Genomic DNA, 14,399 nt, shown 5'->3' on the forward strand with positions numbered 1-14,399 from the left:
TACGTGTGTGTGTGAGTGCAGACATTCAGCGTATGCAGACAGAGCATGCCTGTACTGGCAATGCTCTCCTTCTTATTCCTGTATTTTCGTTATTTACGGGTCAATTTTTTTCGTTCGAAATGTAAAATGGATGACCATAGAATTTCTCAATAGAATATAAAATTGAAAACTTTAAAAAGGATAGAGAAAATTGAGTTCACTTTGAATGGTCTGCCACAGGCAGATATCCTTATCATGCTCTTACGTAATACGACAGCTGCTGGAGTCATCAAACCCTGGCTTGGCCTCCAGGTTTGTCACGCCGAGCAGAAAGTTTATTTGCAATGGACAAGTACTTCGACTCCCAACTCTCAAACGACAAATAAACGCACCCCACTTTGGAAAAATCCGGCTGGGGTCTCGCCTCAAACGAGAGATTGACGGCATGGTCAATCACCACGTAAAAATTCAAGCTATATGGGAGACGAAGGGAAGCCCGAGAAAAGCTTTCATTGTTCTGCAGAATTTGGCGATTTGTCGATCGGTTTGGGCAGATTTGTGGGTTTGAGCAGAATAATATGCGAAGTTGGCACGCCGTCGACCGAGTCCGATGTGCGAACGCAGCACATAAAGAGTTAATAGGCAGCCTGGGAATTTCCCATTCAAAGAAGTCTGCAATGCTCAAGTTCTCGTTAAGCACTGTATACACTTTAAAGAGAGGTTTGTTTGACAAACAGTTGAAATCTATCACATATCCCTGAAAAGCACTGAAGAATGTCATTACATCAGACATACTTCTTATTTTCCAGTACTACTGATTGCCGAGTATTAGAAGTCGTACAAGTATCTGTGCAGAGCAATGTGCATGTGTTGCTGTTGTACAGAATGAAATGTGCATTTAATTTTTTTTTTTTTATGTGCACCTTGTAATTGATTATGTCTTGTAGAAACTAAAATGCAAAAAAAAAAAAAACAGTAAACAAACAAACATGGTATAAGCGTCACCTTTCAGGTTTGTCTGTAGCGTATATTTTGGGTACCTTTACTTTTATGGTAGAATTTAGTCATACATTGTATATTCATATCCAGACTGTGGGCTGTGGTATAACGTGATGTATTGTGATTGAGGGAGACCGTGAGACAAGTTTATATGACTTGTGTGACAAGTAAAGGTACATCACAATGTAGGCTGAAGACCATGGTGGTGACATGGAATTAATATTTGTCTGCAAGGGTACGAGATCATTTGCCTACTTACGCTCGCAAAGATTATGTACAATTGTATGCAATGTATGCGTATATGTATGTATTTATGTACAACTATGAAAACAGTACAGAAATTGCATTAAGATAATATATTACATGTCTGTGTACATGAAAGTTAGTATGTATGCATGTGTTTAAATATCCCAAATGTATGCATGACATTCCAAAAAGTAGCTGTATGCATCCAGTGGATTACACTAGAATCTTCAAACTATCCAAAGTGATCTCAGAACTTGGAAGTATTTTTGCTGATAAATTTGACCAAGCCGAGGTGAGTATAGGATAGGATGTAATAAACTAAGATAGTAGCATTACCATTTGAATGACAAGAAATGACGGTCCACTGTACTGCATTCCTCTTAAACCACATTAATGGTTGCATATTAGATAATGTTTAAAATATATAAACCAAGGTGCAGTCAAGACTATGGTAGAGCTTCCACTTATGAGGTTTACTCATATTTTCCATGTAAATATTGCATGTTGTTGGCAGTTAGGTTTACTCTGAATTCATCTATTTTGACATGAAAATGAGCTTCAATTTCAATCGGTTATATGTAATAAACATGATATAATGAACATGTTGTAACGATGTAATGAACTTACACTGTCTTTTGATATCTTGCCCTGAGAATGAACATTGACTTACAGGGGGTGACCGTAATAATGATAAAAAAAAAAGTCGTATGCAGCGTCAACTTATGCAGTTGACTGTATTTATCTATTGAATTCTTCTTGTTAGAAAATTTTTACACTGGTATCACACATGGGATTCATGGCAAAAGTAGGTGAAAGCGAGAATTTCTTTATTTAGTTTCTGAAGATAATCAGACTTAGTGTGAAGCATTTTTATATGGAAACATTACTCTGGAAACATCATGAGTGACTTCATTTAAAGAAACACATTGCAAGCTCAATAAGATATTACCTTTGGTAAACAGAAAACCATTATTGTATGATGAAATCATAAAGCGATTAAAGTTGAAATACAAAAGGTAGGTGACAAACAGAGTGCTTGATAGAAGTCTGTGGTCAATGTTATTTCATGAACCATGAATCCAGAAAGTCAGACGCAGTTGGCTTCCACTTTCTTTCTTGTTTTTTAAAGTAAGTTAATCATGTTGCATGCAGAATAGTACCAGTTGTGTATATGTGTGTGTCTGCCTATGATTAATGCAATCAATGTATTGATACTTCAACAGGGGAAAATCTTCTTTTACATGTTTTACAAAAGCGAGTTTGTGCTTGTGTGTGTGTGTGTGAGAGAGGGAGAGAGAGAAAAAAAAAATTCTGAAAGCTAAACATTGTCTGTGAATGTTGATGTATCATACAATGTTTTCTACTACATTTTCATGCAAGTTTTTGTTCTTAAAAAAGAGTGACATAAAATGGTTGCCGTGCACAAACACCGCAGGGCCCCATTTCATAAAAATTTGATACAATAGCAACTCTTGCTGGAATGACAATTGTCATGGTAACAGCAAGAATCCAGCCTCCTGATTGGCTGTTGCTATGGGAAGTTGCCATTCCAGCAAGAGTTGCTATTCTAACATCTGTTATGAAATGGGGCCCAGATTTCATCAACCATCATCAGTGTCGGATATTGGTTTGTTTTCCATTGCACCCAAAACACTTTATTCACCATATGGCTAATTCCACAGCAGGCAAATGATTCCACAGGACCCAACAACATAGAATGAAGTGAGTGAAATACAGTGTGGATTTATTCACAAGTTTCTGTGGACGGACTTATGATATGCTGTACACGTATGTCAAAATCTGGAAACTAGAAGGCTATAGTTAAAACTGGTACATGTATGTACAGACTTTCCAAATCCAACATACAATGTTTTGATATCCAAAACATTTACAACAAGGAGATACACACATTACAGATGTTGTACTGTGTAGTCTGTAAATGATATGATATACTTGCACAGTGCTGAAATTTACTCAGATTCTAAAGCATATCAAATTCCCTTATGTATAGGTACATGACGTATGCTTGCCTCTATCTGGCATGATTCCTGGTCTTGGAACCACTTTCATGCGGACATGTATCTACAAACTGATAAACCGATTCATGCACATTGTGTATTGTACAAGCAATCATTCTTTGGTATCTGTTATAAGTCAACATGTTCAAAACACGTTACTTTGGATTCTTCTGCTTGTTTGTATTACATTTGTATCAGCAATGTGGCAATTATACTTCAGATATATTTATACGCCAAAGACTGGATTATGTCTTATTATTGCCAGTGTTCACGAGTGTGTTATATGTGTACTCCTCAGTAACACAGCTTTATCCATAAATATAAATCGGTAATGAATTGACAATTGTATGCCAGTGTGTGTGAATGTGATTCCATTCAATACATTAAAATCCTTCAATGAATGAAACTGACAAGAAAATCAATTAAGTCAAGCACATACCATCAAATTTTGCTATCAATTAAATTTGATACATGAAGAATAATGCAAAAAAAAAACAAAAAAAAACCAGAAATAAATCACAATGTGGTTGAAGAAGTGACAACATGAAACAACTGCAAAGAGAAAAATCAGAAGAAATATGAGTCTAGCCACTTGAATTTACATGGCAATGCAGAATCCTTCTGGGTGTTTCTCACTGGATGTACCCTATGGCTCATGAATACAAATACAATATAATTATATATTTTTTTTTTCCATTTCAGTAAATACATACATATGTGTACATATCATTATATATCAAGAGGAGAGAAAGTAAGCCTAAGTCTATCATTGGTTGTGTGAACACTGTCTGAGTTTCATTCAGAGACTTGAAATTTCCTGTGATATGTAGAATGTATATTACTCTACAAGCCTACCACTTGGACATAGTAACCATAAAAAGGATTGGGAGAGCAGATTACATCAGTATAGAAGAGATGTATCTTATCTACCAGTACATACAAGTTTCTGTGCAATTATGAGTTTAAAACCATAGTAGAACCTGGGATACCTCTTGTCTTTCAGTTTTACACCACTGGAGGTCATCTCTTGCAGTTAGGTGTATATGATCTGTGGTGTGTAGACACCTACATGGATGGGTGTGTAGACACCAGCTACATGGGTGGGTTGTGACCATTCATGGTAGACCTGACACCATGTGGTGTTTGTGGAGCTGGTGGTTGTGTAGGGGGTAAGATGTGACCTCCCTTTCTAGACAGCAGACCTATCTCTTCCTTCAAGGCCTCTATCTCTTGTGCTTGCAGCTGAATCAAAGAAAGAATATCATGGGGTCAAACATCTAGCAACGGTATTCTATGCAATGAGCTAAGATGGCCAGTGTTAACCTGTTGAAGACGAGTCCCGAGTATACTCCGGCAGGTGTCTATGGGAAATGCGTGTTGTTGCAACATCAGCCTGTCCTCAAGGGATTAACTTTGTTACAATCATAAAAGCTACTCTCTACTTTCACTGCAATACAGGCTCATCTCCTTCACTATTTTCAATGCCTTTTGATAATGGACTTTTAAGAAAAGAGTAAAATTGATCGGATGAGAGCAAGACTCAGTAAATGGGGGGGAGGGGGAGAAGAAAAAAAAAAACCAATGTTACATGTATGCCATCCATTAGAGAAAAAAGACTGATACTAGCAGGCTCATACCAAGATACATAGATAATGCCAGGATTAGGTATTTGAATTGAGGTATTTAACTCATAATGTCAAGGAGTCTATGCTACATTGTATCTGGGTACCTCTCTCAAAGGTGTACTCTTGCTAGGCTTTTTTTAGCACCAGAAAATTTGGGACCCAAATAATTTTTAATTTTCCAACATAGAAATTCCAGCCTTCTTCAAGATAAATTATTGTTGAAGAACATGAGAAATAAGTGATTTTTATGCCCTATGACAGTGCCTCTCTTTTAAAGGTACTAGCCCACATTTGTAAACCTGCAGCAATTGGTCTCATAGTTAGCATGGAGTTTGGGTATGATTGCAGTAACACCTGTGCAAAATTTCGTTCCAATTAGTCCATTACTTTCATAAAAATAAATGAAAATGCACCGTATGCATGCGTATAACGCTCGCTAGCTCCGGTCCTCGTACGTACTACTTGCATGCGATACATGTGTAAGTTACATGTACGTACTAGTAGCTAGCCCCGGAGACCGCGCTGCAAGGCGCGGTCCTGGCGGCTACCTTGCAGCTGAGCGGGAGCAAAAATCACTGCCACATTCACGGCCACTTCACAAATAAAGCACGGCTAAATTTCTATCATAAACACAGTGACAAATAATAGATTACCTTTTCGACTTGGTTTTTCTCACCCGTTTATCTAGAAACTGCAAAATTTTCTACATTTTTTTAGGAGTAATAAGCGGCCTGCCCTAGTGCAACAGTGGAGAGACTTGCTGCTATATCCATTAGTACGCATTACGCATGCTCTCAATGCACTGCACTGCATGCATGCTGTGCGCCTGTGCAAGTGATTGTGAGTTTCAGTGAGCATCGGTGAGCTGAAGATATTCGCGTTATATGACAACATTTTCTGCATCATAAGCAATGAAATGCATCAAACAGTCGCTGAAATTAATAATTTAAGTTTAATCAACCCATGTAAGTATTCCTAGTAGTTTTTGTTGAAAAATTAAGGAAATATAGCGCCGAAACGGCACCCGTTTTGTACAACTCCTCGATCGGAATGCGAAAACGGCACAGCCCCAACGCTGCACGTTGGAGCTGGTCGCAGTTAGTACGTAGCTAGCCCGCGCTCGTAATTCGATTTTGGGTCGGGTTGACCCGGTTTGAAAATTGATTTTAAAACGATGATTTTTCTCTCTTTTATCGAATGGTATAGACAAAGAGCAACAGGTGAGGTATGTTACTGTTATAACTTGTACTTGAAGTCATATTGGACCTGTTTTATGCAGTTTTGATTTTTGTGGGTTTGCAAATGTGGGCTAGTACCTTTAATACTGTGGATTTTCTACTACATGTGGCCACAGTAACAAGGTTGTAGACTGTAAAACCAGAAAATTTTACACACATTTTAAAGGACAAGTCCACCTTCTTGTACATGATTGTGTATTGAGTGAATTCAACAATATTAGTAGAACACATCAGTGAAAGTTTGGGGGAAATCAGACAATCCGTTCAAAAGTTATGAATTTTTAAAGTATCTTTACAGTCACTGCTGGGTGAGAAGACTACTACAGTGAATAATGTCACATGCGTACAACGATATAATGAAAATAAAAAGAGAATTTCACAAAACTTCGCTTTTTGAATAAAGTGCACATTTCTTCGACTTGTTATTGACGTATGTTAAGGGTAATATTATTCCCCCTGCCTTCTGAGAGAAGTCGAATGTTCATTTGTTATGCGAGGAAAGTGGAAATAATTATTATGTTGAATTTTCTTTATTCTTTCCTTATCTTGTTGTACACATGTGACATCACAACCTACAGTAGTCTTCTAATCCAGCTATGACTGAGCAGAAACTTCAAAAATTCATAACCTTTGAATGGATTGTCCGATTTTCCTCAAACTCTCACTGATGTGTTCTACTAATATTGCTGCTTTTACTCAACCCAAATGTCTATGAAGGTGAACTTGTCCTTTAACTTCACAAATTTTGCGAGTCAAGATTCATGAAATCAAAATGCAAATGAAAGTTTTTGTCTTTACTATATGCACTGAATGCCAGTGGCAATTTGCAAAAATTTCATGCCACGAATATTTCTTGCTTTAAAGTATTTATTTCATTAAATCTATGAATGTACAATGTCAAGCTGATTGGCACACTCTACAAACTTTTTTATTTTTTATTCTGGAGTGTTGTATTCTAGAGGTTAAATGAGACAATCTTACCTGAACCAGTTGAATGAGACGCTTTTTCTCCACCACATCAGCCTTTCTGCTGCCTTGGAACTCTCCTCCCTAAGAGAAGTAAAGTGGATCATACGACTGGTAAGAATTTAGTACATGGGGGAAATGAGGGAAACTATTTGTCAGCACAGTGGTACAGACTAGGTACAGTGTAATATGAAATCAGAGAAGTGTAATGTAAATCTGGGGAATCACCTGTTAAATATCTTGCATTGATTTCCAATGAGCCATGGGGTTTTATACTAATTTCAATGAGCCATGGGGTTTATAGGGGGAGCTTTCTAAACCTTTTTTCCTTTTTTTTTTTCAAAAACATACAAATGGCACCCACACCCTGCTCAAGAAAACACTAATCAAAAAACCACCAGAAGATTGGGAAAAAACAAAAATCACTCTGCTAAGAATAGTTCAACTAAATTCACAGAAAGAAGCCTGTATTTGAGGCACTAATGGCACAGTATCATGAATGTGAATGAGCAATAAAGGAAGAGTCAGACAATCTGTAATCCATATTTACAAGTTTTGCCTAAATCTCAAGATGACAGCTTTTCAGGGAGAAATGAGCGCATCATCAATCACTACATGCAGTGACAAAAATAGCAGGCAGGGATTTCTGTCATGGATGTTATCATTGGAGCTCCCTACGCTGTGAGAGTAACGTACAACTTCCTGATGAGGATTTAACTCACAAGAAAAATGTTGTACTTCAGCAAGATTAGAGAAACTCTCATGTCTACAGAATCATCCAAAATACATCCTGTTTCACCCAACAAAGAACAGCAAGCAAACAAGAGGAATTGTTCACCCTTCCTTTAAACTCATGTCAAGGAATGGGATTATGTCTCTTGGGAAGAAAGTCTTATCTTACCATCAGCTACAGCAAGTCATGCTCTGATCACTTCATATTCACACTGTTTAAATCATCTGCCATGTTTGATGTTAAGTACTGCAGCAACTCTTTGCAATTAAACATTAATAAAAACTGAACAGACAGTGGATCCCATTGAAACCAATCAGAGAAAAGGGGGAACTGAGAAAAAAGGTATGTACCCAAAGCACCATCAGAATAATTGAGTGAAAAATAAACTAAGACAAAGGAACTGAAATAAAGCTGAACAATTTAAATGGTAGATGTTACAAAATCTTTAACAATAAACAAACAAAGAAACATAATTTGATAACAATGGAAGAAAAAAAAATCAATATTTTATAAACATAACATTACACATTAGACTTGAGGCAAAGCAAATCACACAGAGTTTTCAGTGAAAAAAAAAAAAAAAATCTTGCAAGCACATGTGAAGAAACCCATCATTCCCAGATCATAGAAAATAACTCATGAAAGAGATGAACAGAGATTGAAGTCAGAAGAATGAAAGTGTTAGTGTGTTAGAGTGTGTATTTACCCTCTTTTTTCCTGTCTGAAATAGCATTGATTCAGAAAATTGATGAAAAGACATGATATCAGTGAGGCACTACTCTACTGGATCTGTGCAGCCAGTATCTACATAGTGCACACAGACTCACACACACACACACACACACTGAAACATACATCATAAACTACGACAAACTTCCACACTTTCCATCTTCCTATTATTTCAGTCTTTTGTAGAAAAAAAAAAATCTGATGTTAAAACCCTACATTTAAGGCCTTTGCATACAAAAAACCCCCAGAAAATCATTAACACACTTCCACAGAAACATAGAGTACGTACTGCAGTATGTCTTGTGCAATCTAGGTTTCAATATCACTCTGCATGAAAATGGCAATCAGCTGTATACACCATGGGTTCATTTTCAGATTGTTTTCAAATCAGAGTTAGGAAACTTTGTCATCAGAAGTATGATTGGCTGAGTAAATAAGAATGTGATTTGAATTAATTTGTTAAATCTTGCCTCCATTGACAGAACACCCTCAATAATGCTTTAATTGATTAATATACATGACACATTATAAGCTGCTTCACAATTAAAGCATGCCTGTCTAAGGTCAGTACGTGGGTTTCCTAGACTTCAAACTCATATATCAGGTCCAATGTCATCGTGCAAGAGCTTAGTACATTTTAGTTTCAAAAACAAAGGTACCTATTTTTCTTTATCAAAAATACATGGTAAACTCTTTCAAGTTCTAAATAATGAGCTGGCACAATACCAAATGGTTTGAACATTTCACAAAAACGAGGCAAAATCTACTTAGTTTAAAGTTTCCTCAAACAGCGCTGAGAAGAAAAATCCACAAGTATATAAATGGCTACATGCTGAAATAGAAAAGAAGTATTATGACTTTTCCTCCATTTGCCATAAATCAATCCAATTTGAATTGAGACACACAAATATCAATATGATTGAAAACTTAAAAAGTAAAATCTATGCTGTTCAACTCATGTTGTACATATAAGCAGGGGAGAAAGGTGGCTTGCTACACTGTACAACCAACAAATCATTTATAATTTCAAAAAAGAAAAAGAAAACAAAACTATTGATTTCTCTAAAGAAGAATAAGAATCTGAACAAGGCATAATTTAATAAAAAAAAAAGAACATGTGAAAGCACAAGAATGCATTTGCAATAAATTGCACAAGATAACAAGTGGGGGAAGTATGATGTACATAGGAGTTGCTCAGTCAAATTCTATAGAATGTCTAAACACAATAGGGCATCATCATCAAATAAAAGGGTCAATACATCTGTGTGCAGTCAAATCTACCACGAGAAATTTACTTAATTTCTATTGATAAACATCAAGCTTCCTTAGTCCTGACTTATACCCAGATTCCTTGTTTGAAAACAAACAAATGACATATTAAACAAGTCATTATGTGAGCTGCCCAGCTATAATGTGTCATCTCACATTATGTTTGCAGTTGTTATATCATATGGCTAGAAGCCATGTGAAGAGTGAATACAGCATTACATTCACTGACAAACTAGTGTATTCTCATTGTCATTCTTTCTCTACACTCATAAAACTAAATTCAAGCAGCTGTACATTTCAAAAATCTACACTGTGCATAGATCTTCATCTCTCTACAAACAACAAGGATATCGAAAGCCGTGAAAAGACCTTGCATAACAAAACTAGCATGCAAAAATGATATGCTAAAATCTTCTGAAATAAAAACAATGCAACAATGAAACAACGCAAATGATTCAAGCTTAGCATGCAGCGGTGCATGACAGTAGTCTTGGCTGCGATTGAAGAATATTGGCGAATGAAAAAAAAAATAAAACAAGCAACAAAACTCTAAGAAAGAAGACAGAGGAATGAGAAGCACTGCCTTCTTTCTATCAACTGTGATTTAACTTTGGTCTCACCTGTGCTTGGGGTGGTGGTAAGTCATATTTATTCTTTTCATATGATAAAAACAGATAAAAAACAGGTAACTTCATCACTTTAATTACTTTAATTTCTGACTGCAAATGTGCAAACACACACACACATACACACAAACAAACACACACTATCTCCTGATGCATCTGGCCATGTTTGGACCAGCAGCCATCTACACAAGTCATACTGCTGAATAACAGAATTTTGCTCACGCACAACACTTTCTAGCAAGTTGTGTTAGGATATGTACACAAAGCACAATTTACAGTATTGAGAAGCATGCACTCTTGGCTCCTAACATACAAATATGTGAATATTTGATGACATATATTATACATAATTATGTGAAATGGATGAAATGGAATGTGATACTGTGAAAGTGGATATTTTACCACAAGTAATTTTTCGCTTGGCCGGAATGATGAATTTTGCATGTTTTTAATTCTGGGAATCAGGACAGTTTCTACTGGAACATATGGCATGCACATATATTTGCATGCTTTTATTTTCGCGCCAGCTTCTGGTTGTGGGAAATGCGCGAAAATTGTCCACATCACAAAAATTTCCACTTTTACAGTAATATGACATATAGCATACAAACTTACAACAGAAATATTGAGACAAGAACTCTTTGAGTCAGTGTAAGTACAAGTAGTATACTGAGAGTTAATACAAGCTCTGTGAAGCTGGACTTTACAATATGGTTTATAGCATATTTATCATGGAGATGTGATTTAAACAAGTTAGCTTCTACTTAGTGCAAGCTGTATTAGAGATCTATCATGATAATGAGATTTGATGTGTGCACACGTTAGCAGAACACTGATACATGACCTAATTAGCACTGGATAGTGAATTTTTGATATACATGATGCAGGACTAGTGAGGGATTAGCTTCAAATCATGTGTAAAATATGATATGTTAGATATATCTTCTTACCAGACTTGTCTGACGTGCATCCAATGCCTTCTCCAGTTCCTTGTTCTCTCCTACCAGTAAGGTTAGCTGCTGTAACCTAGCAGTGTTGTCTTGAGTCAGCTCTGTGATCCGCTTCTTCTTAGCTAGGATCTTCCTCTGAAGTCACAAGGCAAGACAAATAAAGAGAGGCATTGGTGTCATTGAGAAAGGCTCAATAAGCTGGTATAGAGGACATTAACCCAGTCCCTTTCAGTTCATGCCATCTAGAGACATTTAGTTTTCAAAATATCACATGACTGCAGCTAGAAAAAAGAAACAATCTTTAACAAATTGCAGGACAGCACAGATTTGATCCTCTACAGGCAGGGTTGTCATAGACACAGGGACCCTCTGCTTAACTTGTCTGGCTCTATCACCAGTAATAGTAAGTCACATATTACAGGTGACTATTTACTTCTCTGATACATGGAGTAAAGTAGACTCACCTCCCACTTCTGGATCTCCTGGGCATTTGTTCCCTCATTGATTCTGATCTTTTCCTTCAGCTCCTCCACATTACGATTGACACCAACCATCTCCAGCTTGTCCAGGTCTACGATGCGGCCAAACTTGAGTCGCATCATTTCGTTACATTTCTCATGGAGTTCATCGATGCGGGCCTCCATCAGTTTGCGGTCCTTGATCAGCTGTACATGCTGCTGACGATGTTCCCTATAAACCAGGAGACATAATTTATTTCACTTACACTTTTAATTTCCCTTTTCACAAGACTTTTCCTTCATCAGTCTACAACTCCTTTTTGTTTTCTTCCATCAGGTATTTCTTGGCCTGCTGTCTCCATGCTGCTTACATTGTTAAGAATTTATTCAATGGATCTAAATATGGCCATTCCATCATTTGTTGTGCATACAAGATATGATGTTCAGCTGCATAAATACACTAAAGGTCTCACAGGATCATAAATGTTTTGAGCTTCAGCATATAGAAATCATTCTTTGCTGTCACAGCACCAGCTTTGTGGAATGGGTTGCCAAACTTTGGGCAGAGATGAACGCTAAGCGATTTATAACATCTTCACAAACTTTTCCTTTCTTCTTTCTGAAATATAGGAAAGGAGTCTCCTAGATTATTACGTGCCATACAAGTGCACATTCTAATTATTATCAGTACAGAAATCTACTAAATATGAACAATTGTGTAGAGCATTTAAACCATGACAAACCAAGTGCGGCAAGGGTAATTATTTTCCTTTAATCAAGGAGCATGCAAAAAAGACAGCTTGTCAATGTTGAAGTTGCAGTTATACAATGTCCATGCCCAAAAGTTTGAAAGGAAGGCTAACTGACTTGTAGTGCCTCCGCTGAGCACTCTTCTCCTCTTTCAGCTCTCGGATACGGCGCTGGAGACGGCTGATGGCAGAGTTGGTAAAAACCAGGCATTGGGTGACGTCTTGAGGCACTGATCCATTGATGACATGTTCTACTTGATGTAACCTCAGTGTCACCACCACGTCAAGCTCATTCAGCTTTTGCTGCTTCTCAAGCTAGAGAAGGAAACATAGCAGTGTGACCATTTGTACATAGGATTACATAATAGAAAGATTACTTCAGGGGCCATGTATATCATTTTACATCATCCTCTTGAAATGAGGTAATCACAAAGACTCTTCACATTGTTTTTACTGTCATCTTCCAGGCTACATCGTTGTAGCAATAAGAGCTGCAGATGCCAGTTTCATGAAGTACTATTCCTGGCCAACATATGTAGCTCATTATACATACTGTAAGGTGTGGGAATTCTTGAGGATTAGCACTCTACTAAAACAGTCATAAATTCAAAACAATATATGCTTGAGGTATCAAATAGGTAAAAATAAGACTTATCCACAGGATAATTTACAGGCAAAGTTCAGGGCCCCCTTGAAAACATAGTTGAATGAAATGTTCCACTTGTGTACCATGAAAATGCATTACTTGAGATCATACCACATGCATCTCTATTGGTCTCCAGATATACATGTACAAAATTTCTGTCATACTAACTGTATATCATGCATGGATGCTACAACATCTCCCATTTACTCTCATGACATGCACATTACTACCCGTGAGTCAAAACATTTTTTTTTCTTTTATCTTTTTACCTGAAACTGTTCCAGATCTGCCTCAGCTGTCTTCAAGCTGCTCTCAATAATTTTCTGCTTCTTGATGAGAGCATCAGTCTCTTTCTTCAAGGCTTCCGCCGTCTTCTTCTCCTCAGCCATCAGCTCCTCAATGTCTAGACGTTTCTCACGTAGTGCACATGTATTGTCAAACAGTGCCTGGAGTAGATCAATATGTGATGTCCATGGATTACATGATGAGAATTGTTGGGTCATGGATACGTTTTTATCATATCATCTTTTACAGGATGTCCTGTAATGGATCTTTAGGTCTTATGGTAAAGAATGAAAAACACACATACATTAATATACTTGCTCCCATGACATTTGTTCTCATCAATAACATGGCTGCATGGAATCCACCAGTTGTACAATAACATTGCCTGTATTGTTTTAAGTTCACTGAAATAAACAGTTCTGAAATTAATACTGGTATCATCATAGTGTATTTTTGTACTTTTAATTGTAGATAAAAAGCTGTCACGATTTCAGGTTGCTTTCTGTTATAACCTGCATGTTGCTGATATTCTGTATTCACAGACTATGGACGATACTGTACATGGTGTAAATGGCAATATCTTGTTTAAACTCCACAAAATGACAGTAGACTTTCAAACTTCTCCCCTCCCATAAGATTCTAAGTAGTTTCCACATTCTTTCCCTCCTTCTCACCTGATCACATCCTGGAGGACAGACGGAGTCATCCAGCTGCTCCTCACCGGATTCATCATCATCACTGGACCAGTCTGACTCATCATCAGAACTCTCATCACTTTCCTCATCAGACTCTATTCACCATAGCAACAAACATGAGATTAGTTGCATAGAAGGGTTGAAGCACAAGAAATCTATTCACCAGTACAACCTAGGCCATACCTACA

At 37.1% G+C, this 14,399-nt stretch overlaps 1 protein-coding gene across 2 annotated transcripts in view; it reads right to left on the reverse strand.

Moving 5' to 3' along the window:
* Positions 1-2,942: 2,942 nt before the first annotated feature.
* The window catches only part of LOC140229841 (cilia- and flagella-associated protein 44-like), a 37,501-nt gene continuing 26,044 nt past the window's right edge, over positions 2,943-14,399 (reverse strand). The window contains exons 28-35 of one of the 2 annotated variants that reach the window (XM_072310065.1): positions 14,191-14,306; positions 13,501-13,677; positions 12,704-12,900; positions 11,843-12,068; positions 11,379-11,513; positions 10,423-10,455; positions 7,087-7,155; positions 2,943-4,484 (exon numbers count right to left, since the gene is read on the reverse strand). In XM_072310065.1, the coding sequence (XP_072166166.1) occupies positions 4,335-4,484; positions 7,087-7,155; positions 10,423-10,455; positions 11,379-11,513; positions 11,843-12,068; positions 12,704-12,900; positions 13,501-13,677; positions 14,191-14,306 (1,103 nt within the window). In that variant the 3' untranslated portion in view covers positions 2,943-4,334. The remainder of the gene's footprint in view (positions 4,485-7,086; positions 7,156-10,422; positions 10,456-11,378; positions 11,514-11,842; positions 12,069-12,703; positions 12,901-13,500; positions 13,678-14,190; positions 14,307-14,399) is intronic. The other variant, XM_072310066.1, reaches the window with a different exon arrangement.

The sequence above is a fragment of the Diadema setosum genome, chromosome 6 (assembly GCF_964275005.1).
Source record: "Diadema setosum chromosome 6, eeDiaSeto1, whole genome shotgun sequence".
NCBI lineage: Eukaryota > Metazoa > Echinodermata > Echinoidea > Diadematoida > Diadematidae > Diadema > Diadema setosum.